At 45.0% G+C, this 25,250-nt stretch overlaps 1 protein-coding gene across 5 annotated transcripts; it reads right to left on the bottom strand.

Moving 5' to 3' along the window:
• Nucleotides 1–6,585: 6,585 nt before the first annotated feature.
• C19H17orf75 (chromosome 19 C17orf75 homolog) lies at nucleotides 6,586–25,231 on the bottom strand. Of its 5 annotated transcripts, none has more exons than XM_034942120.3 (10): nucleotides 25,097–25,231; nucleotides 16,338–16,418; nucleotides 14,935–15,046; nucleotides 13,324–13,467; nucleotides 13,013–13,070; nucleotides 10,408–10,527; nucleotides 9,860–9,924; nucleotides 9,554–9,690; nucleotides 8,409–8,512; nucleotides 6,586–6,970 (listed from the first exon to the last, which is right to left on the bottom strand). In XM_034942120.3, exons 2-10 carry the CDS (start codon nucleotides 16,366–16,368, stop codon nucleotides 6,755–6,757), a joined length of 987 nt encoding a protein of 328 aa, XP_034798011.1. In that variant the 5' UTR covers nucleotides 16,369–16,418; nucleotides 25,097–25,231; the 3' UTR covers nucleotides 6,586–6,754. The 5 variants fall into 5 exon arrangements, with proteins under 5 accessions (XP_034798011.1, XP_034798008.1, XP_034798009.1 ...); XM_034942117.3 differs by lacking the exon at nucleotides 25,097–25,231 and adding an exon at nucleotides 17,136–17,387 and having other exon boundaries at nucleotides 14,935–15,060; XM_034942118.3 differs by lacking the exon at nucleotides 25,097–25,231 and adding an exon at nucleotides 17,136–17,180.
• Nucleotides 25,232–25,250: the final 19 nt, after the last annotated feature.

Here is a 25,250-nt window from a genome sequence, read left to right as displayed (position 1 = left end):
CAGGAGTTCAAGACCAGCCTGGCCAACATGATGAAACTCCGTCTGTACTAAAAATACAAAAAATTAGCTGGGTGTGGTGGCGCACGCCTGTAATCCCAGCTACTCAGGAGGCTAAGGCAAGAGAATCGCTTGAACCATGGAGGCAGAGGTTGCAGTGAGCCGAGATTGCACCACTGCACTCCAGCGTGGCAACAGAGTGAGACTCCGTCTCAAACAAAACAAAACAAAAACAGGCCAGGCGCATTGGCTCATGCCTGTAATCCCAGCACTTTGGGACGCCGAAGTGGGCGGATCATCAGGTCAGGAGTTTGAGACCAGCCTGGCCAACAGTTAAATCCCGTCTCTACTAAAAATGCAAAAATTAACTGGGCGTTGTGGTGGGCACCTGTAATCCCAGCTACTCAGGAGGCTGAGGCAGGAGAATCGCTTGAACCCTGGAGGCCAAGGTTGCAGTGAGCCGAGATCATGCCACTAAACTCCAGCCTGGGCGACAGAACTAGACTCTGTCTCAAAATAAAAAAAAAAAAAAAAGGAAAAGAAAAGAAAATTTAAATGCTGCAGAATCTATCCAAGAACAAACTTTACAGTGCCATTAAGGCTAAAGGCCAAAGAACCCACTTCTGTTTAGAGTGTGGAGATCCAACTTCCCTAGAAGGAGAAATCAGGATCCTCTCTGAGCATCAGTGCTCTTATAGGTCAACTTCAGGCTAAAGTACCTGAGCCATTTAAAGGCAAGCTCCTGCCAGGCGCAGTAGCTCATGCCTGTAATCCCAGCACTTCGGGAGGCTGAGGCAGGCAGATCTCTTGAGGCCAGAAGTTCGAGACCAGCCTGGCCAACATGACAAAACCACATCTCTACTAATAATACAAAAAAACTGCCAGGCGCAGTGGCTCACGCCTGTAATCCCAATACTTTGGGAGGCTGAGGCGGGCAGATCACGAGGTCAGGAGTTCCAGACCAGCCTGACCAACATGGTGAAAACCTGTCTCTACTAAAAATACAAAAATTAGCCGGGTGGTAGTGGTGCGTGCCTGTAGTCCCAGCTACTCGGGAGGCTGAGGCAGAATTGCTTGAGCCTGGGAGGCAGGGGTTGCAGTGAGCCAAGATCCTGCCACAGCACTCCAGTCTGGGTGACAGAGTGGACCCTGTCTCAATAAATAAATAAATAAATTAATTAATTAATTAATAAAGGCAAGCTCCTTGGAGAGCCAGAAGCTGTTGAATTCTCTGCCTTTGCCTTCTCTCCCCTTTTCACTTTCCTGGTTCTTCTCTTCTATTAATACTAGATTCTCATTCTTCCACACATTAATAAGGCACTTCCCAATAATAAGGTAATTAAGAAATGAAGGGCCGGGCACAGTGGCTCACACCTGTAATCCCAGCACTTTGGGAGGCTGAGGCAGGTGGATCACCTGAGGTCAGGAGTTTGAGACCAGCCTGGCCAACATGGCAAAACCCCGTCTATACTAAAAATACAAAATTAGCCAAGCATGGTGGTGCATGCCTGTAGTCCCAGCTACTCGGGAGGCTGAGGCAGGAGAATCACTTGAACCCAGGAGGCAGAGGTTGCAGTGAGCCGAGATTGCGCCATTGCACTCCAGCCTGGGCAACAAGAGCGAAACTCCATCTCAAAAAAGAAACAAAAAAAAACAGGTGCAGTGGCTCATGCCTGTAATCCTAGCACTTTGGGAGGCTGAGGTGGGTGGATCACCTGAGGTCGGGTGTTCGAAACTAGCCTGACCAACGTGGGGAAACCCTGTCTCTACTAGAACTACAAAATTAGCCAGGAGTGGTAGCACGTGCCTGTAATTCCAGCTACTTGGGAGGCTGAGGCAGGACAATCGCTTGAACCTGCGAGGCGGAGGTTGCAGTGAGCCGAATTCGTGCCATTGCACTCCAGCCTGGGCAACAAGAGTGAAACTCCGTCTCAAAAAAAAAAAGAAATGAAGACGATTTCCTGTGTACCTACTATGTGCTAGGCACTGAGGTAGGCATTTCCACAGCTACTTTATGTGAACTAGGTATAAATATCCCCCTATTTATACACAAGGGAAAAGGTTAGAGAAATTTAGTTACTTGCTGGTAGTATGTGGCACAGCTGGCTTCACACCCAAGACTGGTGGTACCAAAGTTCATGCTGTCAGCCCTCAGGTATTTGCACAGGACTGTAAGGGCACTAAGCATGTGCAGGCCTCAGGGTCTTTGTTTAAAGATCCATCTCATTGCATTAGGCCTGGGGCCATCCAGTAACAGGAATGAACCTCGGGACATTCACTCAGAGTTCATGTAATAGGACCTTCACCTTATCAGCCCTCATAGTAGTTTACAAGAAAAACCACAGCTGTCGATTCATTACTGCTTCCATATATATGTATTTTTTCTCTTGTTGCCCAGGCTGGAGTGCAATGATGCGATCTCGGCTCACCGCAACCTCCACCTCCCAGGTTCAAGCAATTATCCTGCCTCAGCCTCCCGAGTAGCTGGGATTATAGGCACGTGCCACCATGCCTGGCTAATTTTGTATTTTTAGTAGAGATGGGGTTTCTCCATGTTGGCCAGGCTGGTCTCGAACTCCCGACCTCAGGTGATCTGCTCGCCTCAGCCTCCCAAAGTGCTGGGATTACAGGCGTGAGCCACCATGCCTGGCCTATTTCTTTATATTTGAGAGAGGGTCTTGCTCTGTTGCCCAGGTTGGAGTGTAGTGGTAGTCATAGCTCAGTTACTTTGAGCTCCTCGGCTCAAGCGATCTTCCAGCCTCAGCCTCCTGAGTAGCTGGGACTATAGGCACATACCACCAGGTCCTGCTAATTTTATTTTTTGTAGAGATGGCATTTCACTGTGTTGCCAGGCTGGTCTCGAACTCTTAGGCTCATGCAGTCCTCCTGCCTTGGCCTCTCAAAGTGCTGGGATTACAGGCCTGAGCCACCGCATCCAGCCACATTTAGGAACTTTAGCCATTAAGAGAACTGGACTGCCCTCTCAGACCTCCAAGTGGAAAGACTTCATTGAAGTCAGCAGGGTTTCCATTAAGTGAGAAGACACACTGTTAGGAAAGTGTGGTCCTAGTAACTGCATCTTATTTCCAAGAAGCCCGCAGGCTTTCCTGGCACCTGGTCTAAGGGATCCTCTGGTAGAGGACAGGCATTCTGTCATGGTGAATAATGAATGAGAGTGAAAGGAAGTAACTTGGGTTATTGAGTTCTATGAGTATAACTCTACTGGACAATGAATAAAACATTGTGAGGGAAATTGCTCTTAGATTCTGCTTGATGCCTCCTGCAAGAAGCAGAAAGGTGTGTATCCCAGCAAGTGATTTGATTTTCTTCAACAAATTCCTTAGTATAACAAGTATAATTTCCTCACAACCTTGTTGGGAATACAAGTGTTAGGCTTGAGGACTGAGCTCATTAAACAAAAACAACTGTCTTGATGAGAAGCTAAGTTTTATTATTATAATTACAAATTAATTACAGAGAAACTGAAGCCATTCTTCATACATGACAAACATACATTTCCTCTGTGTGTACAGCACACAAGTAATATACACAAATATATTCCATGTCTGAACAAATCCTTTTTAAAACTTTAAAAGCTGGCTGGGCACAGTGGCTCACGCCTGTAATCCCGGGACTTTGGGAGGCCGAGGCGGGCGGATCACAAGGTGAGAAGATCGAGACCATCCTGGCTAACACGGTGAAACCCCGTCTCTACTAAAAATACAAAAAATTAGCCAGGCGTGGCGGCACATGCCTGTAGTCCCAGCTACTGGGGAGGCTGAGGCAGGAGAATCACTTGAACCTGGGAGGCAGAGGTTGCAGTGAGCCAAGATTGCACCACCGCACTCCAGCCTGGGTGACAGAGCGAGATTCCATCTTAAAAAATAAAACAAAAACAAAAACAAAAACAAACAAAAAAACTTTAAAAGCCAAGATAGTAGCTTATTAAAATTTGAATACAGTACGTTTCTAGTCATGAACTCTGTGGTTTCTTCTCATGACCAAGATATTCAGTTACATGACACCATTTTCCTTGTCTACAGTAGTGATACAGAGTTTGTCAGACTTTTTTTTTTTTTTTTTTGAGACGGAGTCTCGCTCTGTCGCCCAGGCTTGAGTGCAGTGCTGTGATCTCGACTCACTGCAAGCTCCGCCTCCCGGGTTCACGCCATTCTCTTGCCTCAGCCTCCCAAGTAGCTGGAACTACAGGTGCCTGCCACCACGCCCGGCTAATTTTTTGTACTTTTAGTAGAGACGGGGTTTCACCGTGTTAGCCAGGATGGTCTCGATCTCCTGACCTCATGATCTGCCCGCCTAGGCCTCCCAAAGTGCTGGGATTACAGGCATGAGCCACCACACCCGGCCCAGACTTACTTTTTTTAAAATAAGACTACCAGAGGCCGGGTGCAGTGGCTCAGTTTGGGAAGCCAAGGTGGGAGGATTGCTTGAGTCCAAGAGTTTAAGACCAGTCTGAGCAACATAGTGAGACCCTATTTCATTAAAAAAAAAAAAAGATAAAATAAGACTATCATATAGAGCTGTGTAATGTAGTGAGCCTACATTACAAAAATATATACAACCACACAGAGAATATGTAATTACACCTTGCCTATATCCATAAATGATTTGAAGCAGGTAACACATTTGCTTTTAAATGCCATTTACAACATAGACTCTTGAATGACATGAATTTGAAAATGAAGTATTTTTTCAGACTTAAAACATTGATGTGCTAATGTAGCTTACTTTAAAAAATGATTTCCAAGTGGGGAACCAACTACATTGGGAAAAGACAGTCAGATTCAAGGACAGTGTCATAAAATTGCTAGTTTTCCTTAGTCACCCTGACTTTATTTTTTTGAGACAGAGTCTCGCTCTGTCACTCAGGTTGGAATGCAGTGGCATAATCTTGGCTCACCGCAATCTCTGCCTCCCGGGTTCAAGCTATTCTCCTGCCTCAGCCTCCCAAGTAGCTGGGACTACAGGCACATGCCACAGTTCCCAGCTAATTTTTGTAATTTTAGTAGAGACAGGGTTTCACCATATTGGTCAGGCTGGTCTGGAACTCCTGACCTCAGGTGATCCACCCGCCTCGGCCTCTCAAAGTGCTGGGATTACAGGCATGAGCCATCGTGCCCAGCCACTCTCACTTTAATACTATGAAAAATGCTACTTAGATTTTTTTCTATACTGCCTACAATCCAAGTTATTAAAGTTTAAAACCGTATGAAAGCATTTATGAAGATTCTGAATTGTATTTCTCATTAAAAGAAAAGAAATGCTTGGTGAGTCATGTCCCGAGGCTTATGTAGAGGAGAAAGCAGAAGGCCATTGTCAGTCATTTTGAAAATTAAAACTCAGCACTTAATGTGAATTTAGATCCATTTAAGAAAGGATTCCTCAGTTTTATGGGTTTGTGCTCCTCTGAGCATCCTCAGGGAAGTGAGAACAGAATTCTTCTAAGCAAAAATCATTATCAAATGAATTTATTAAAGAGCTATCCCGAGCAAATTGCAATTGTATGTATGTAGCTACATAGGCTTCCATGGGAATTGTAAATGGCTAGCTGAGGGCACTTTCAATTGATTCAGAGTAAAACAATCTGAGGCTTGTAACAAATGTACAAAAAACTAAAATCAATGAGTAACTCTAATAGGAAGAAACTGTTTGCATTCCTTATGTTACAGTTTGCTTGTAAACTGTATGTACTTTGTTTCTTTTCTCAACACTGTTTTAAAACTCCAGCATTTTCACCTAAAAGAAAACACAGGCTCTTCATAAATACCTGTGAACAAATAAATGAAATGGTGACTGGAGGCGATTTCTGCAGTAGCTTTCTCTCAGAGATAATTTTTTTTTTTTTTGAGACAGAGTCTCGCTCTGTCGCCCAGGCTGGAGTGCAGTGGCGCGATCTCGGCTCACTGCAAGCTCCACCTCCTGGGTTCACGCCACTCTCCTGCCTCAGCCTCCAGAGTAGCTGGGACTACAGGCACCCGCCATCATGCCTGGCTAATTTTTTGTATTTTAGTAGAGACGGGCTTTCACTGTGTTAGCCAGGATGGTCTCGATCTCCTGACCTCGTGATCTGCCCGCCTCGGCCTCCCAAAGTGCTGGGATTACAGGCTTGAGCCACTGCGCCCAGCTCAAAGATAATATTTTATCTTGAAGCTAGTGCATCGATTTGTAAAGCTCATTTAATTTTCTACATACTCAGGATTTGCATATTGACTTAAAATCTGACTTTATCATCCATGCCGTTATCAACTAGACAAAAAAATGTATCAAGCACCCACAGGATGCACAGATCTATCTCTGAACTGGTGTAGTGGTATTAATCTGTTCTAAGACTAGGATTACATTTTTTTTTAAGAAGCTACAGTCCACTGAAAAGGAAGTATTATGGTTTTTCTGAGAAGAAAAGTTGCTAAATACTGCAGCAAACTCAGGCTTTTCCTGAGAAAAGCCACAAACAAAATCATCTCTGAAATTTTTTAAGCAACAACTTCCTGAAGCATGGAATTTATGGGGCCAGTGAGACACTAAAATTTCACAACTCTCACATACATTATCTATCTAGGACTCAGTGAAGATGTTCCTCAGATTTTTATTTAAGTTAAATTGGTAAAATACAAAAAGAAAATCTGGATTGAGTTTCAAATCATCTTAAATAGCAATCCTATGAACAATTATAACTGCAATTTCAAACACTAAGACTTAAATATACAACTTGATCATACAATTATCTCAAAACATATGATCAAAAACTTTGGTCAAGAGCTTCTTTCATGAATTCTTCAAGGACAGCTATCACATTTTTGGCTTCAGGCATTTCTTCATGTTCCACTTTAACAATCTTCAAAAGTATATCTCCACTACCACAGTTCTTTAGGAACATGTAACATTTAAACAAAGCATAATGATTCATTTCTGCCTGTCGGATAAATCTCTTCAAATTGTTTGTGTCTTGTATGGCCTAGAAAAAGATTACCCAGTTAAAAATGTGTTAAGTGAAACAATAATGAAGCTCAAAAAATAACTCCTATCCAGCTGAGAACTCAACATATCTTCCTGAATTGTTTGCTTTTCATATTAAATATTTCCAAAATTTAAATTGCAGTATGCTTTGCCCTTGGTAGAAGAAGAAAATCTCCTTTTTTTTTTTGTTTCGCTCTTGTTGCCCAGGCTGAAGCGCAATGGCTTGATCTCGGTTCACCACAAACTCTGCCTCCTGGGTTCAAGTGATTCTCCTGCCTCAGCCTCCCAAGTACCTGGGACTACAGGTGTGCGCCACCACACCAGGCTAATTTTGTATTTTTAGTAGAGACGGGGTTTCACCATGTTGGTCAGGCTGGTCTCGAACTTCTGACCTCAAGTGATCCACCCGCCTCGGCCTCCCAAAGTGTTGGAATTACAGGCGTGAGCCACCATGCGCAGCCAAAAATCTCTTATACAAAATAAAAATACTTTAAAATAATCTACCTAGCATGGTGGCTCATGTCTGTAATCCCAACACTTTGAGAGCTCCAGGCAAAAGGATTGCCTAAGGGCCGGTAGTTTGAGACTAGCCTGGGCAACACAGCAAGACCCCATCTCTACAAAAAATAAAAATAATTAGCTGAGTGTGGTGGTGCACACCTGTAGTTCCAGCTACTCAGGAGGCTGAGACAGGAAGACTGCTTGAACCCAGGAGGTTAAGGCTGCAGTAAGCCATGATTGCACCACTGCACTCTAGCCTGAGTGACAGAGTAAGATTCTGTCTCTTAAAACAAACAAACAAAACTAAATAAGGTGACAACACGTCCCCATCAGAATTTTTTTTTTTTAGACAGAGTCTCACTCTGTCACCTAGGTCGGAGTGCAGTGGCACAATCTGGGCTCACTGCAACCTCTGCCTCCTGGGTTCAAGCAATTTTCGTGCCTCAGCCACCTGACATAGCCAGGATTACAGGCATGCGCCACCAGGCCCAGCTAATTTTTATAATTTTAGTAGAGAAAGGGTTTTGCCATGTTGGCCAGGCTGGTCTTGAACTCCTGGCCTCAAGCAATCCACCTGCCATGGTCTCCCAAAGTGCTGGGATTACAGGGGTGAGCCACTGCGCCCAGCCCCCATCAGAATTTTGAAAACTTAGGCACTGAACCAGTTTTTTTGTGCTTTCCAACTAAGTTAAGTCACAAATTGTAAGACTGATGTTCCTTAAATATAAGCAAGCATTCAACCCAATTTATTAGAAATGATATGTATACAGAAGCTGCCAAAAAATAAAGTAAATGTCTTCTGATAATTCCAGTTTTGAGAACATCCTAATTAACAGACATCACAGCTATAAAGCAATTTGTTACTCTGTCACTGGTACTAATTAAAATTCAGACAAAAATTTCATGTGGCACTTGGCACACAGCCAACTAATTACCTTTAGTTTAAAGTTCTCCAGTACTTGTCGGAAAAGAAAAGGGTTACCTCCTTTGGCACCATTTAAAAAAGCTTGCATCCAATCCTCACAAAACCGGTTACTTCCTATAAAACATTTCAGAGAGACTAAATAAAATGAAATTTTACAAAGCTTTATTTATTTATTTATTTGAGACGGGAGATTCGCTCTTGTTGCCCAGCTGGAGTGCAATTGCGCGATCTCGGCTCACTGCAACCTCCGCCTCCTGGATTCAAGCGATTCTCCTCCTGAGTAGCTGGGATTACAGGCGCCTGCCACCATGCCTGGCTAATTTTTTTATATTGTTAGTAGAGACGGGGTTTCACCATATTGGCCAGGCTGGTCTCAAACTCCTGACCTCAGATGATCCACCTGCCTCAGCCTCCCAAAGTGCTGGGATTACATGTGTGAGCCACTGCGCCTGACCCATTTATTTCTTTATAAAAACACCTATAATGAATTATTTAAGACATGTATAATGGCCTAAAAAAACAGTGTGCTCACCACATGGCTAAGGAATACCAAAATGGCTGAAGCCCGCTGTATGCCCCTTCCCAATCACATCCCCCTTCCTTTCCCATCAGAAAGGATAATCATTCCCACAGACGTCTTTAAACTTTTCCCATATACCTTTGCACGTGTAAGCCTTATCTACATTATTCTGCATATGTTAAAACTTTTATGTATTTTTTCTTTTATGGCTATTTCACTAAATAGTATGTTTGAGAGCTATATTGACACAAGTAGCTCTAGTTCATTCATTTTCACTGCTCTGTTATATTCCATTGCATGAATATAGCAGCTTATCAGTTTTCCTGTTGATAAACACTTAAATTGCTTCCAATTCCTTGCTTTTTCAAGTAATGCCTTTATGGACATTTTAAAATTCGTCTCCTTGTGTACACATACTAGAATTTCTTTATGTACCTAGATGTGGAATTGCTAGGCATGGCATGATTTCCATGTTTCTACAATTATATTGTTTTCACCAAGTGGTTTCTCATGGTTTGAGATAACCATGTAAAACTGCACAAGGCAGGAAGAATAAGGTTGTATCATAGGCTCTCAGTGCAAAGATGGGGACTCGCAAGAGATGTAGGAAGGCTGCTTCAGAGGTTGTAGCTCACCTGCATTGCAGAACTGAGGCTGGGAGCTGCTGCAATCGATGACCACAGACTTATGCTGCTCCTCTGTCATGGCCATGCACAAAGAAGTCATGGTGCCTTCATGAATAAGTCCTTGAAGACTGGCCACACTCAGAAACCTGCCACACACACAAGTCCATTTCCACAAACAATATTGCAGGACGGAAGGATGAAAACAAATTTATTTTGCACTGGGCTGGTGGGGAAGGGATGGAAGGAGCAGTTTACAAACACAGATGTCAATCTTGCTGTGGAAAAGCTTTTCTCTTTGAAAAAACTGTTCTTTACCTGTTAATGTCTCTCTTTGTTTTTTCATCTGATTCTTTAACTTCAACAGGAGTGTAACTCAAAGCCTATGAGAGAAAAATAAAGCCTGATTGGTACATATATTCCAGTTTTTCTTGAGCAGCTACTCATGACTAAATGTCCCCATAAGTCCCTACCACACTGGACAACAATTGATGGGCACTGGTCACAAGCTCTCCAGAGCCTTGTTCAGCCACTGCTTATTAACATTTTATAGAATCAAAATTGCTCTGGATTTTTGTTTTCCTTTTCAAATTGTTTTGGAAACTATACCTTTCCCAGATCACTTGGAAAAGTAATTATTTTAAAATGTTTTATCCTATTAGGAAGACTCAGCATTTGAAATTCAACTCTACCTTAGTAATATCACTTTCTAGATCTGAGAAAATAAAGTGTGGTCTATCTTGATAGCAAGCATAGTTTGAATATTTGGGGAGGGATGGGAGTCATGTTCAGAGAAAATGAGTATGTTTCTAAATCATCCAAAGTCATTCTCAGTTAAGGAAATGCTCTCATTTGGCAGTACTTACGGCATGTAGCAGAAAGGTAAGCTTTTCCTGAAAGAGAAGAACAACCCTTTGGATTGGGCATACAACATCCTCAAACCAGCTGCTCAGATAGGATTTTATGTGACTCTCCAGGCCCCTTTCCTAAATCAAGAAAGAACATCATTTGCTTTAATATAAGCCTTTCCTTTAGTGGACTTCATATTTTCTTCATCATATCCTTGATGGTGAAAAAGACCAGGATAGACACCTCCCTTTTTAAAGCTAACACCACCAATTCAAAAAAAGAGATTGTGATATACCTTTCCTGGCTTATTGGGCAGGGTGAGGATTAAATCTGTACTGAATTTATTTAAAACACACCAAGAAATGCATTCTATAAAATGAAGAGACTGAATAGGGTTCCATGCTATTTCTTCACAGGGAAGAGTTGGGCACTCACAAGTCCCTCTCCTCCCACTGTACTGTGCACTCAATGGAGATACTCACTCAATAATCCTCATTTCCCTGGCACTTGTGGTACAGTGTCTAAAACATGCATAGTATGAGCTTATTAAGTGCCTTTTGAATGACTAACAGCATGTAGATAGAGAATTCATTCGTATTCAGAATGTGAACGGGGAAGGATACAAGTAACTCATCAAAGCACTCCACTCCACTCCAGATGTCAGACATGCTGCCGTGAGCACATCTGGCTTTCTAGGCTATGCTGCTCCCTGAAGACTAGTGTCACACACGAAGACCTCTAGTCCGGGAGAACAACTCTATTAGACTTGCATCAGTTGCTCACTCCTGCACTATCCCTTCCTCTCTCCTGCAGTATCTTCTAAGTATGTGAAAAGTATAACTACTACTATATATGTAATGGGTAGTAAATTTGTGAGAGTCATGACTAACAACTGCTACAAGCTGAAAGCATTGTTTTTGTTTGCTTTTTTGAGACAGGGTCTCACTCTGTCACCCAGGCTGGAGTGCAGTGGTGCAATCATAGCTCACTGCAGCCTCAACTTCCCAGGCTCAAGTGATCCTCCCACCTCAGCCTCCCAAGTAGCTGGGACTACAGGCGCATGCCACCATGCCTGGCTAATTTTTGTATTTGTTGTAGAGATGGGGTTTCACTTTGTTGCCCAGGCTGGCCTTGAACTCCTGGGCTCAAGTGATCTGCCCGCTTTGGCCTCTCAAAGTGCTGAGATTACAGGTGTGAGCCACCACACCCAGACAGTTTTTCAAAGGTTTGACTAAGTTGATATGGATATGCCTAATTCATAAAAGATCAATTAATGAAAATAGAATGTTTTTAAGAATCTTTGATGTTTAGTTCAAGAACAGCCATACTATTGCATAGCATGTCTTTGGTGCCAGAGGCTGCATGGACCGGTACTTCTGACCATAATATAAATCTTATACGCTAGAAATCAGGAAAAGGACATCCTCTTCCTCGCCAGGCATGTTACTACATGCCATTGAATAGATCGAGTTTTTCATAGATACAAAACATCAGAAGTAGTCTTGTGAAACTTTCAGCACTTACAGGACTATGTTTCCTGTATCCCTTTAAAATCACCTGTAGGCTGGGTGCAGTGGCTCATACCTGTAATCCCAGCACTTTGGGAGGCCGAGGCAGGTGGATTACTTGAGATCAGCAGTTCAAGAGTTCAAGACAAGCCTGGGCAATATGGCAAAACCCCACCTCTACCAAAAATACAATTAGCTGGGCATGGTGGTGCATGCCTGTGGTACCAGCTACTTGGGAGGCTGAGGTGGGAGGATCGCTGGAGCCCAGAAAAGGCTGCAGTAAGCCATGATCGTGCCACTGCACTCCAGCCTGGGTGATAGAGTGAGACCCTATCTCAAAAAATGAAAAAGAAAAAGAAACCACCTGTAGGCCGGGCACAATGGCTTGCGTCTGTAATCTCAGCACTTTGGGTGGCTGAGGAGGGAGGATTGCTTGAGGCCAGGAATCCTAGACCAGCCTGGGCAACAAAGTGAGATCCCCATCTCGACAAAAAATACCAAAAGTTAGCCAGGCGTGTTGGTATTTGCCTGTAGTCCCAGCTATTTAGGAGGCTGAGGCGAGAAGACTGCTTGAGTCCCAAGAATCTGAGGCTGCAGTGAGCCTGATCGTACCACTGCCCTGCAGCCTGGGCAACAAAGCAAGACCCTCTCAAAAAAAAAAAAAAAAAAAAAAAAAAATTCACCTCTCTACTAGCTCACAAGGTGGCAAGCTTCTAGAATATAGGCGTCTTTGTGTCTACCTATATGATTTGACAAGTAGAGCAATCACAGTATATTAATCATTTCAGTCGTTATTTTTTTATATTTTTGAGATGGAGTCTCACTCTGTCGCTCAGGCTGGAGTGCAGTGGTGTGATCTCGGCTCACTGAAACCTCTGCCTCCCGGGTTCAAGCGATTCTCCTGCCTCAGCCTCCCAAGTAGCTGGGACTACAGGTGCCTGCCACCATGCCTGGCTAATTTTTAGTAGAGATGAAGTTTCATCATATTGACCAGGCTGGTCTCTGACCCTGTGATCTGCCCACCTCGGCCTCCCAAAGTGCTGGGATTACAGGCGTGAGCCACTGAGCCTGGCCCCATTTCAGTCTTTAAAAACCATTAAGTCAGTCACCTTACCTCACAATTCATGTTATTTTTCAGCCCTTGAATGTACTTGTCCAATTCAAGCCTGAAAGTATGTTCTTAAGGAAGCAATAAAGGATGAATAATGAAGACAGTATTTCATCTCTCAACGAGAAATATAAAATCTCTCAAATAATGTGAGCTGCAAATGCAAACAAGCCAAGGCAAAGTAGCTACATGAAGGTATGAAATTCAACTAAATACACGAGGAGTAGAAAAGCTTTTTGGAGGTTGGTAGCAATATTCTTCCACCTGCCTTCCCACGTTTTCCTTCCTGATGTTCTCAAAAACCAAAGAAAGGATATAGCTCAAGTCCTTTTTCAGACCCTCCTAAAAAACAGACCACATATTCTGAAGGGTTATGTTCAGAGTCTATTGTTACTGTTTCAGGAAGCAGTTTTTCATTTTGGAAAAGGCAGTAATAACAACCAACTCGGTAACCTGGAATTCTAGAAAAGAAAGAAAATGTCAAATGCATTATTTTGGTTACTCATGCATCTATAATTTTGTGGACTGCTCTGAATTCCGGTCATCTTGATCTGGCAACACCATTAAACTGCCCACTAACTCAGAGCTTCCCAGACTTCTCGTTGGTGTACTTGCAGCAGAAAAGAAAAATGAATGTATACCCTGGAGGGCTTTAGTTAAAGCAGCCACTAACATACATGAAATTTCTTTGAATTCTCCTGTCTTATGTGAAAAATTCACACAAATTTCACTCTAGTTCATACCCATGTTTATATTAAAAAAAAGCATGTTCTCCCTTCTCCCAAACCTTCACAAATTGATGTTTAAGGCAGATGTGACTGAAGGTGGCCTTATCCTTGGGAAGTGGCCTCAAACTCCTGAGGGGACCTGTATGCTAACTTCACGGTCTGAGTTGAACTAGAATAAAGAGGTGTAATGGAGGCTGGGCACAGTGGCTCACACCTGTAATCCCAGCACTTTGGGAGGCCAAGGCGGGTGAATCACCTGAGGTCAGGAGTTCGAGACCAGCCTGGCCAACATGGTGAAACCCCATCTCTACTAAAAATACAAAAATTAGCCGGGTATGGTGGTGCATGCCTGTAATCCCAGCTATTCGGGAGGCTGAGGCAGGAGAATTGCTTGAACCAGGGAGGCGGAGGTTGCAGCAAGCCAAGATCATGCTACTGTACTCCAGTCTGGGCAACAGAGTGAGACTCTGTCTTAAAAAAAACAAAACAAAACAAAAAAGGAGAGGTGTAATGGAAAGACAGTTGGAATTGGACTAAGAATGCTCATGTTTAAGCCTGAACTCCATCAATTTGACCAGCCTCATGACTTAAGTTTACATAAACTCTGAGTTTATTTCCTCATCTGAAAATGAAAATAAGAGTATCTGCTATATTTCCCCTTTGTAAGGAAAACTACATAAAAGTTTGTGAAAATACAAACTGTATACAAATTTAGTTTTAATAATCAACACTTTTCTTCTTCTAAGTACAAAACTTATTAGCCTGGGCAACATAGTAGGACCCCATTTCTAAAAAAAAAAAAAAAAAAAAAAAAAATTAAAAAAATTGCTGGGCATCGTAGTCCCTGCCTGCAGTCCCAGCTACTTGGGAGGCTGAAGTGAGAGGACTGATTAAGCCCAGGAGGTCAAGGCTGCAGTGAGCTGTAATCGGGCCACTGCACTCCAGCCTGGGCAACAAAGCAAGACCCTGTCTCAAAAAAAAAATAAACTAATTAAATAAAGTGCAATTTGGTGCCAGGGTCTCTGCCATTCAATTAATTCCATTCCACAAATGTTTATGTGTGAGGCCCAGTGCTCGGGCTGCCAGAGAATAAAGACAAATTCTGCAGGTCTAGTAGGAGCTGATCTTTTGGAGTTTCTCATCACTTCTCATATTTAGTTCAGAAATAAAAACTCAGGACACAGCACATTTTGCACTTACTTTAGCTCCACAGATGCAACATTACCCAGCCCTTCAAAGACTGCACCTCTTGAAAGACGCTTAGCAATGAAACTGCGCAGCTCTGGCTCCACTTCGGATGGTAGATTAGTATCTGCCAAGGAGAGGCTTGACAAATGAAAGACACACATTCTTTACCAGTGGACTAGTGTATTCACACCCATTAAGTCAGACAGAATGGTACCAAAGCCAGGGGCTCTTTTAAGGACTGGGGAAAGCTGTCCTTATGACCCCTATTGGTGCGGCTTCTAGGAATGTATGTCACTAAGTATGATCTACCTCATCAAATAGCTTAAAATATTCCTATCTTTCCAGCTCATTCTCTCCAGTACTGTGACTCCACTGGAACCCCCAATCCACTGACCCTACCTCTTTTTCAGTCTCTCAAGTTTCTCATCTCACTTCCCTCCTTATTCTGCCTTAATTCCATGGTCAGTCATTATAATCACACCCCTGCACACATTCTTATCTTTTTTATCTTTCAACTTTATTGAGGTATAATTGATGATTTAAAAATTTCAGGGCTGGGGCCGGGAGCAGTGGCTCACGCCTGTAATCCCAGCACTTTGGGAGGCCGAGGCGGGTGGACCACAAGGTCAAGAGATAGAGATCATCCTGGCTAACACAGTGAAACCCCGTCTCTACTAAAAAAAAATACAAAAAAATTAGCCGGGCGTGGTGGTGGGTGCCTGTAGTCCTAGCTACTCGGGAGGCTGAGGCAGGAGAATGGCGTGAACCCGGGAGGCAGAGCTTGCAGTGAGCTGAGATCACACCACTGCACTCCAGACTGGGCAACAGAGGGAGACTCTGTCTCAAAAAAAAAAAAAAAAAAAAAAAAAAAAATTCAGGGCTGGGCAAGGTGGCTTATGCCTGTAATCCCAACACTTTGGGAGGCAGAGGTGGGCGGAACACTTGAGTCCAGGAGTTCAAGACCAGCCTGGGCAACATGGTGAAACCCCATCTCTACCAGAAATACAAAAATTAGCCAGGCGTGGTGGTCAGTAGTCTCAGCTACTGGGGAGGCTGAGGTGAGAGGATCACCTGAGGCCGGGGAGGTTGACGCTGCAGTGAGCCAAAGTCATGCCACTGCACTCCAGCCTGGGCAGCAGAGCAAGACCCTGTCTCAATTTAAAAGGAAAAAGAAAAAAAAAAGGATTTCTTTCTGGCTAATCACCAAGCACACTATCAGTATGTGGATTTGTTTGCCCCAGCCTTGAATGAACCAGCCAATGAGGAAATCAGGGTGAGGTTCCTAGGGGATAGGAGGAATTGACGGTTTGACTCAGGGAAAGCTCAGTGGAAATAGAGTATCCACTGACATGTACAGGCCAGAGATGCAGGGAAGATGAAAGCACATGCATGAATTATGCTGAAGCTCTTTTTACCTGAAATCATCACCAGAGGGAGTTTCTGCATTTGTGCCACTTGGGCTTCCGTCCTCACTGTCCCCTCGTTGCTGCGCCAATCTACAAGCCACAAAACCAATAGTGCTATCAATTATGGGCTCTAAAGCAAGAGGAGTATGGGGGCCTGGCAAGCAGGGTAAGGCAAGGAGTCAACTAAAAATGCTGCAAGGTGGAAGTGCACTGCCTATTCTCATGACAAGGAAAACCCATACAGCAGTGCTGACAAGAGCCCCTTCTCTCTCCAGGCCACTTAACGGGTGGAGGAAAGGCTAAATACCCAGAAGGTTCAAGGAAACTCCTTTAAAAACCAAACTTGACAAGGCCAAGAAGGTTCCAGGAAAGTCAGAAGGAGGAAAAAGAGGAATCAAGGAACAGAGGAAAACCAGAGGGTGGGGATGGGGGTGTGTGTGACAGAAATGGGAGAAGTGGGGAGATAATGACAGAAAGGAGAGGGGACGGGAACTGAAATTATTGAGCGTGCGGGGCACTGCGCTAAACAAAGGGCAGCCGCGAGAGTAAGAGGCTGGGATGATATAGGGGCAGATGAAGGGCACAGGCATGGTTGGGTCAGGCATACAAGTCCACGAGGAGGGCCAGGAAGAGCAGCGGGAGGCGAGGAGCGCCCTTCAGGCCAGAGACCTTTGGCTGGGAGAGGAGAAGATGGCTTTTAGGAGCGGCCGGGCCGCTGGGCCGGGGGTGGGGTGCAAGGCCGGGCGGCGGGCCGGGGGCGGGGCCGCAGGGGCGGGCGGGCTGGCAGGCCGAGCTGGGCGCCAGCACCTGCTTCCGCGATAGCTGTAAAGACAGTAGTGGCTGCTGGACGGCGGCTCGAGTCTCCGCTCCTCGGCTGAGCCTCCCTCTTCGCTGCTCTCTAGTTCCTTTTCATCTCCATCCATCGACTCTTGCAAAGAGGGGAGCATCGCGGCGGCCTCTGAGCGGCCCTGTGTCTCCGCCAAACGGCTCCCCTGCTGCCGTGCAGCCGTCGGTATCAGGGCTCGTCCGGCTCCCGGCCCTCGCACACCTGCGTTCCGCTGGTTTCCCCGGGTTCGCAGGCAAGGACTGGCCTGGAAAGGGAGTCTCTTCTCCCCACAGGGGCTGACAGGCGTACTGAGTTCGCCTTTACTGAAAAGCTTTTACCATTTATTTTGAACTTATTTTCCTTTGAGACATCTGGGAAACTTTCTATGTGATAAAGGTGGCACAACTACCTAGCCACATGGAAAAAAATAAGGCTACTCGTCTGCCTCCTTGCGCGCGTGCCAGCACACACAGACACCCGTTTGATCAAAAAGTTAAGAATTTAAAATGAATTTTGTTAAAGTGAAAATATGGGATAATTTTGTTAATTCTTGAAGAGGGTCTTTCCAAACATAACAAAACACTTAGAAGTCATACAGGAAAACGTTTTAAAAAATGACTACATAAAAACTAAAAGGTCGGGCACGGTGGCTCACGCCTGTAATTCCAGTGCTTTGGGAGACCGACGCAAGCGGATCACTTGAGGTCAGGAGTTCAAGACCAGCCTGGGCAACATGGTGAAACTGTGTCTCTACTAAAAGTACAAAAAAATTAGCCACGTGTGGTGGTTCACGCCTGTAATCCCAGCTACCCTTCCAGTCTCTGCCCATTACCCAGTTCTAACACCAACTCACACTCTCAGGTGTTTGTTTCTGCAACACCCCATTCTCTGGTACCAGTTTTCTGTCTCAGTCCATTTTATGATGCTATAAAAGGATACCAAAGACTGGGCAATTTATAGTCAGCTCTTAAAGGCCCCACTTCTTAATAGTCTTACAATGGCAATTACATTTCAACATGAATTTGGGAGTGGACAAACACTCAAACCATAGCGCCACGTGAAGGAGGAGGCAGACTGGAGTGATGTATCTACAAACCAAGGAATGTCAAGGATTGATGGTCATCACCAGAAGCTAGGAGAGGTCATGGAACAGATTCTCCCCTAGAGGCTTCAAGAGAGTATGTCCCCACCAGCACCTCCATGTCAACTTCCAGCCTCCAGAACTGTGAAATAATACATTTCCATTGTTTTAAGCCACCGTGTGTGTGTGCATGCATGTGTTTTGTGTGTTTTTTTTATTTTTAGTAGTGCAAACTTGATTCATAAATAAAACTTCATAAAGTTAAAAGCAGGGGCAGTTCCTATTTTTAAAAAGGAATAGTGGAAGGCAACCTGCCATTTCATTTAAAATTACAAGTTAGGTTTTTCAGATGGATAACAGTTGAGATCATTAAATCCCCTTCCTGCTTCTCAGATTTTCAAAAAATAGCACATTAAATCCTCAGTCCTAAGCAATTACGGCAGAGATTCCAAATTGCCTCTCAATATCAAAGTGGATAGCACAGTTTCTTCTCTTGCAATAAAGGTACTCATTTGATGAACAAGGGAGTATAGCAGTCAGATTCTTAAAAGATTGTATTGCAGAAGTTACTGCCATGTCTTCATTCGCAATGGGTATCCTCACCTCTATCTCCCATTCAGTAACATTGTCAGTTTCCTTATCTCTCATTTCAACTACATTTAAAAGAGGATTCTGATTGCGGACAACACATGACAGAGGCATTTCAGATCGGACAGTAGTCTCTTGAGATATACTTGATTTTAGTTTTAAGCAGAAGAACTTCCTGGAGAGGTTGAGTTACCACAGTCATGAGGATGGTAGAAAAACTCATAGTAGATATTTGGCAAAACTAGGTTACAAGGCAACCATCTCCTAGAAACACTTCATTGGGGTTCATATACAAATTGTGAAATATCGTGGGTTTAATCCTGGCACAGAACCAAAACTGGGTGCATTGTACTTGAATAGCTGACCAGTCCCCAGCACAGGTCCATATCAAGGAATTGAGAAAAAAGAGCCCATTTAACCCCAAAATGGTCTTCATTTGCCAAGACTGAAAACCAAATCTCACTCAGGAAACAGCTGTATTTTTATTTTTTATAGAGACAGGGTATCACTTTGTTGCTCAGGCTGGTCTTGAACTCCTGGGCTCAAGTGATCCTTCTGCCCCATCCTCCTGAAGTGCTGAGATTACAGGTGTGAGCCACCGTGCCCAGGTGGTACATGTTATAGCAGCCATAAGAAACTAATACAGTGGCTGGGTGTGGTGGCTCACGCCTGTAATCCCAGCACTTTGGGAGGCCGAGGCAGGCGGATCACAAGGTCAGGAGATCGAGACCATCCTGGCTAATACGGTGAAACCCCATCTCTACTAAAAATACAAAAAATTAGCCCAGTGAGGTGGTGGGCACCTGTAGTCCCAGCTACTTGGGAGGCTGAGGCAGGAGAATGGCATGAACCTGGGAGGCAGAGTGCACTCCAGCCTGGGCCATAGAGCCAGACTCTGTCTCAAAAAAAAAAAAGAAAGAAAGAAACTAATATGGCCGGGCGTGGTGGCTCACACCTGTAATCCCAGCACTTTGGGAGGCCAAGGTGGGTGGATCGCGAGGTCAGGAGTTTGAGGCCAGCCTGGCCAATATGGTGAAACCCCATCTCTACTGAAAATACAAAAGTTAGCCTGGCATGGTGGCACACACCTGTAGTCGCAGCTACTCAGAAGGCTGAGGCAGAAGACTCACTCGAACCCGGGAGGCAGAGGTTGCAGTGAGCCGAAATCATGCCACTGCACTCCAGCCTGGGTGACAGAGTGAGACTCTGTCTCAAAATAAATAAATAAATAAAAATAAAAATAAAAAAAAGAAAGAAAGGAAGTAATAGAGTCCCCCCAACAACCCTTTCTTCTATTCTTATCTGGATTTCTTCACATTCTTCCCTGTTAATCCCATTTTTTCTAGATTATGGTTTGTTCTCTTGATTTGCTCAAGTACTGCCTCCAATATTAGCCAAGAAAGGGTATATATAAAATAATTTTTAAGCCCTTGCATGTCTGAAAATATATCCTCACGTCTTTATTGTATTTTCACATTTGATTGGATATTCCTTAGAAATAGAATTTTAGGGGCCAGGCATGGTGGCACACACCTGTAATCCCAGCACTTTGGGAGGCTGAAGCAGGCGGATCACAAGGTCAGGAGTTCGAGATCAGCCTGGCCAACATGGTGAAACCCCGTCTCTATTAAAAACACAACAATTAGCCGGGCCTGGTGGTGCACGCCTGTGATCCCAGCTACTCAGGAGGCTGAGGCAGAAGAATCACTTGAACCTGGGAGGCAGAGGTTGCAGTGAGCCAAGATCATGCCACTGCTCTCCAGCCTGGGCAACAGAGTAAGACTCCATCTCAGGGGGGAAAAAAAGAAATAGAATTTTAGATTGATATGATCGGACATTGAATTCTAGGTTGAAAAGAATTCCCCTGGCCGGGCGCCGTGGCTCACACCTGTAATCCCAGCACTTTGGAAGGCTGAGGCAGGCAGATGACAAGGTCAGGAGATTGAGGCCACCCTGGCCAACATGGTGAAACCCTGTCTCTACTAAAAATATAAGAATTAGGCGGGCGTGGTGGCGCACGCCTGTAGTCCCAGCTACTCGGGAGTCTGAGGCAGCAGGATCCCCATGTTTCGTCAGGCTGGTCTCGAACTCCTGACCTCGTGATCCACCCTCTTCGGCTTCCCAAAGTGCTGGGATTACAGGCATGAGCCACCGTGCCTGGTCCGCATCAACCATTTCTCCAAGGACCTCAGGTTGCTTTTACTGGAGAATGGTATTACAAACCAAGATCTCTGGACAAAGTATGCTTGATATGGGACATTATTGCTTCTAGGCCCTCTCAGCTGATATATGTATCTATACTAACTTTAGATATACACATATCCGTAAATATTTCTCTATGTATCTATTTTAAAATAAACACAAGTTCATTCTGGTGTCTCCAGCTCTAATCCATGGCCGCATGGATCATTCTAGCCTCCTCCCCTTGCTTATCTATAAACTCACTACAACGAGAGGCACAGCATGGTGGCTCACGCTTGTTAATCTTAACACTTAGAAGCTAAGGCAGGAGGATCACTTGAGCCCAGGAGTTCAAGACCAGCCTGGACAACAAAGTGAGACCTTATCTCTACAAAAAACACAAAAATTAGCAAGGCATGGTGGCATGGCCCTGTAGTCTCTGCTACTCCGTGGGCTGAGGTGGGAGGATCCATTGAGCCCAGGAGATCCAGGCTGCAGTGTGCTACGATTGCACCACTGCACACTACCAGCCTGGGCCACCGAAACCCAGCTAATTTTTAATTTTTTCATAGAGACAGGATATTGCTTTGTTGCCCAGGCTCGCCTTAAACTTCCGGCTTCAAGTGATTCTCCCACCTCAGCCTCCCAAGGTACTGGGATTACAGGAATGAGCTAGTGCACCAGGCCTTCTTTAATTTCTAACAGCAATTTTTTTTTGTTTTTTTTTGAGACGCAGTCTCGCTCTGTTGCCAGGCTGGAGTGCAGTGGCACGATCTCGGCTCACTGCAACCTCTGCCTCCCGGGTTCAAGCGATTCTCCTGCCTCAGCCTCCCGAGTAGCTGGAACTACAGGCACACGCCACTAGGCCCAGCTAATTTTTGTATTTTTAGCAGAGACAGGGTTTCACCATGTTGGCCAGGATGGTCTCAATCTCTTGACCTCAGGTGATCCGCCTGCCTAAGCCTCCCAACTAACAGCAATATTTTATTGCTTATTGCTTTCATAGTAAAAGTGTTTTAATCTGTTTATGGTGCTGTAACAAACACCACAGACTGGGGAATTTATGAATAACAGAATTGTATTTCTTTCTTTCTTTCTTTTTTTGGAGCTGGAGTCTCACTCTGACACCAAGGCTGGAGTACAGTGGCACAATCTCAGCTCACTGCAACCTCCACCTGCCAGGTTCAAGCCTCAGCCTGGGTTCTACTGTCTCAGCCTCCTGAGTAGCTGGGATTACAGGCACCCACCACAATGCCCAGCTAATTTTTGTATTTTTAGTAGAGACAGGATTTTGCCATGTTGGCAAGGCTGGTCTTGAACTCCTGATCTCAGGTGATCAACCCACATCGGCCTCCCAAAGTGCTGGGATTACAGGCATGAGCCACCACATCTGGCCAGAATTTTATTTCTTTTCTTTCTTTTTTTTCCCCCAAGATGGAGTTTCGCTCTTATTGCACAGGCTGGAGTGCAATGGCGCAATCTCGGCTCACTACAACCTCCGCCTCCTGGGTTCAAGTGATTCTCCTGCCTCAGCCTCCAGAGTAGCTGGGATTACAGGCGCCCGCCACCACACCCAGCTGTTTTTTTTGTATTTTTTAGTAGAGACAGGGTTTCATCATGTTGGCCAGGCTGGTCTCGAACTCCTGACCTCAGGTGATCCACCCACCTCAGCCTCCCAAAGTGTTGGGATTACAGGGGTGAGCCACCACCACACCCACTGAATTTTATTTTCTTATAGTCTGGAAATTTGGAAATCCAAGATCAAGGCACTAATAGTGTCTGATGAGGGCATTCTTGCTGCATCCTCATTTGGTTGAGGCAAGAGAGAGTAGAGAGTTTAGTTCCTTCCAGCACTTTAATAAAATCACTAATCCCACCCCCCCCCCCAGTTTACTCATGATTTAATCACCTGCTAAAGGTCCCACCTCTTAATGCTATCACATTGGTGATTACGGTTCAAGCAGTTGGGGGGATATTCAGCACATTGCAATACAGTTTTAAACTTTTTCATTTTTTAATTTATTTTTTCATAGAGATGGTCTCACTATGGTGCCCAGGTTGGTCTCACACTCCTGGCTTCAAGCCACCCTCTTGCCTCAGTCTCTCAAAGCACGGCGATTACAGGCTTGAGCAACTGCACCCAGCCTGAACTTTTTTTTTTTTTTTTTCTTTTTGAGACAGAGTCTTGCTCTGTCGCCCAGGCTGGAGTGCAGCAGAGTGATCTCGGCTCACTGCAGCCTCCGACTCCCGGGTTCAAGCGATTCTCCTGCCTCAGCCTCCGGAGTAGCTGGGATTACAGGCATGCCCCACCACGCCTGGCTAATTTTTTTTTTGGTATTTTTAGTAAAGACCGGGTTTCACCATGTTGGCCAGGCTGGTCTTCAACTCCTGATCTCAGGTGATCCACCCGCCTCAGCCTCCCACAGTGCTGGGATTACAGGTGTGAGCCACTGCGCCCAGCCTAAACTGATCCTTTAAAATTCAAATTTAATTCAGCTCCACACATACTTTGTGTTTTTGGGCAAATTATTCCAGCTCTCTTAAGTCTCTTTTATCTCATCTCTATTAACAAGTTGACAATAATGGCTCCTACCCCAGAGGCTGAGACAAATAATGTTAAAACTCACTACAATGCTTGGCACACGGTAGGTGCTCCATGGATGTCTGCTATTATTTTTTGCTTTTAATAGTAACATAATTTACAATACTAGTTATTATTATACGCTAAGCTCTGTTCTAAGTGCAGCCAAGATGAAGTTTAACTGCCTTGCCCAAAGTCAGGCAGCTAGGCAGTGGCACTGGTGGACTATGAACCCAAGCACTGGGCTTTTAACCACCTCTCACTTGCATGATCCTCCAGTTGCCCTCTTAGAACCACTCTGTGCCTTCTCAGAGACTTCAGCATGAAATCCAACTTCTGAGAATGCTTCTAGGGTTCGCCAGAACCCGCCTTTGCTAGCCTCCCTAAGATTATCTCTTGTGACCAGCACCTTCACTGACAGCTCCAGTCTTTTTTTTTTTTTTTTTTTTTTTTTTTTTGAGACGGAGTCTCACTCTGTCACCCAGGCTGGAATGCAATGGCGAGATCTCGGTTCACTGCAACCTTCACCTCCCAGGTCCAAGTGATTCTCCTGCCTCATTCTCCCGAGTAGCTGAGGTTACAGGCGCCTGCCACTACGCCTGGCTAATTTTTGTATTTTTAGTAGAGACAGGGTTTCACCATGTCGGCCAGGCTGGTCTCGAACTCCTGACCTCAAGTGATCCGCCTGCCTCGGCCTTGGCCCATAGTGTTGGGATTACTGGCGTGAGCAACCGCGCCCAGCTATCAGCTCCAGTCTTACCAGATTAGTTTTTCAGGTGCCCAGCCTCAAAGACTTAAACTCTTTGCTCCCTTACGGAGATACCCTTTCCTTCACCTTGCTTGCTCCCGTTGACTCAAGAAACCTTTCTTATGTCGGGCGCAGCGGCTCAAGCCTGCAATCCAGCACTCTGGGAGGCCGAGGCGGGCGGATCACTTGAGCCCAGGAGTTCGAGACCAGCCTCGCTAACATGGTGAAACCCCATTCTACTAAAATTACAAAAATTAGCCGGGCTTGGTGGCGCGGGCCTGCAGTCCCAGCTACTCGGGAGGCTGAGGTAGGAGAATCGCTTGAACCCGGGAGACGGAGGTTGCAGTGAGCAGAGATCGCGCCGCTGCACTCCAGCCTGGGAGACAGAGCGAGACTTGGTCTCAGAAAAATAAAACAAAACAAAGAAAAACAAAACCTTACTTGACAACCCAACGACCACTACCACTACGGCCGCCTAGGACTCCCGCTCTCTGAGGTCCTACAGCACTTCGCATTTTCCCCAACGCCGCACTGAGAACTCTGCATTGTGTACTCGTCTGTCACCAATCTGCGAGTTACAAAGCAGAGACTAACTTATTTGGTTTAGCATTTAATAGGCACATAATCAACATTTACTGTTCAATTGAAACAAAATTAAAATTGGGCGCTGTCTCTATCTTTATTTGTGATCGGCCCTAACTGCACTGGCAATCTTTTCCGTTTTTTTGTTTTCTGTTTTCCATTCGCATGCCCCTTAGCGTACCTGGGGCTCCGGCTCCTTTACAAATGAAACCCAAAGTGCTCCGCAAGCACAGCCAGCGAAAGCGAAAAACTCTGAAACGGACAAGATGGCTGCCACCTCTTCGCGCCTCTTAGTCCCACCCACTCAGGGCGGAGGTCTGCGTCATGTGACCCTC

Source organism: Pan paniscus, chromosome 19 (genome assembly GCF_029289425.2).
Source record: "Pan paniscus chromosome 19, NHGRI_mPanPan1-v2.0_pri, whole genome shotgun sequence".
Taxonomy (NCBI): Eukaryota; Metazoa; Chordata; class Mammalia; order Primates; family Hominidae; genus Pan; species Pan paniscus.
This window is presented reverse-complemented; position numbering and strand designations above follow the sequence as displayed.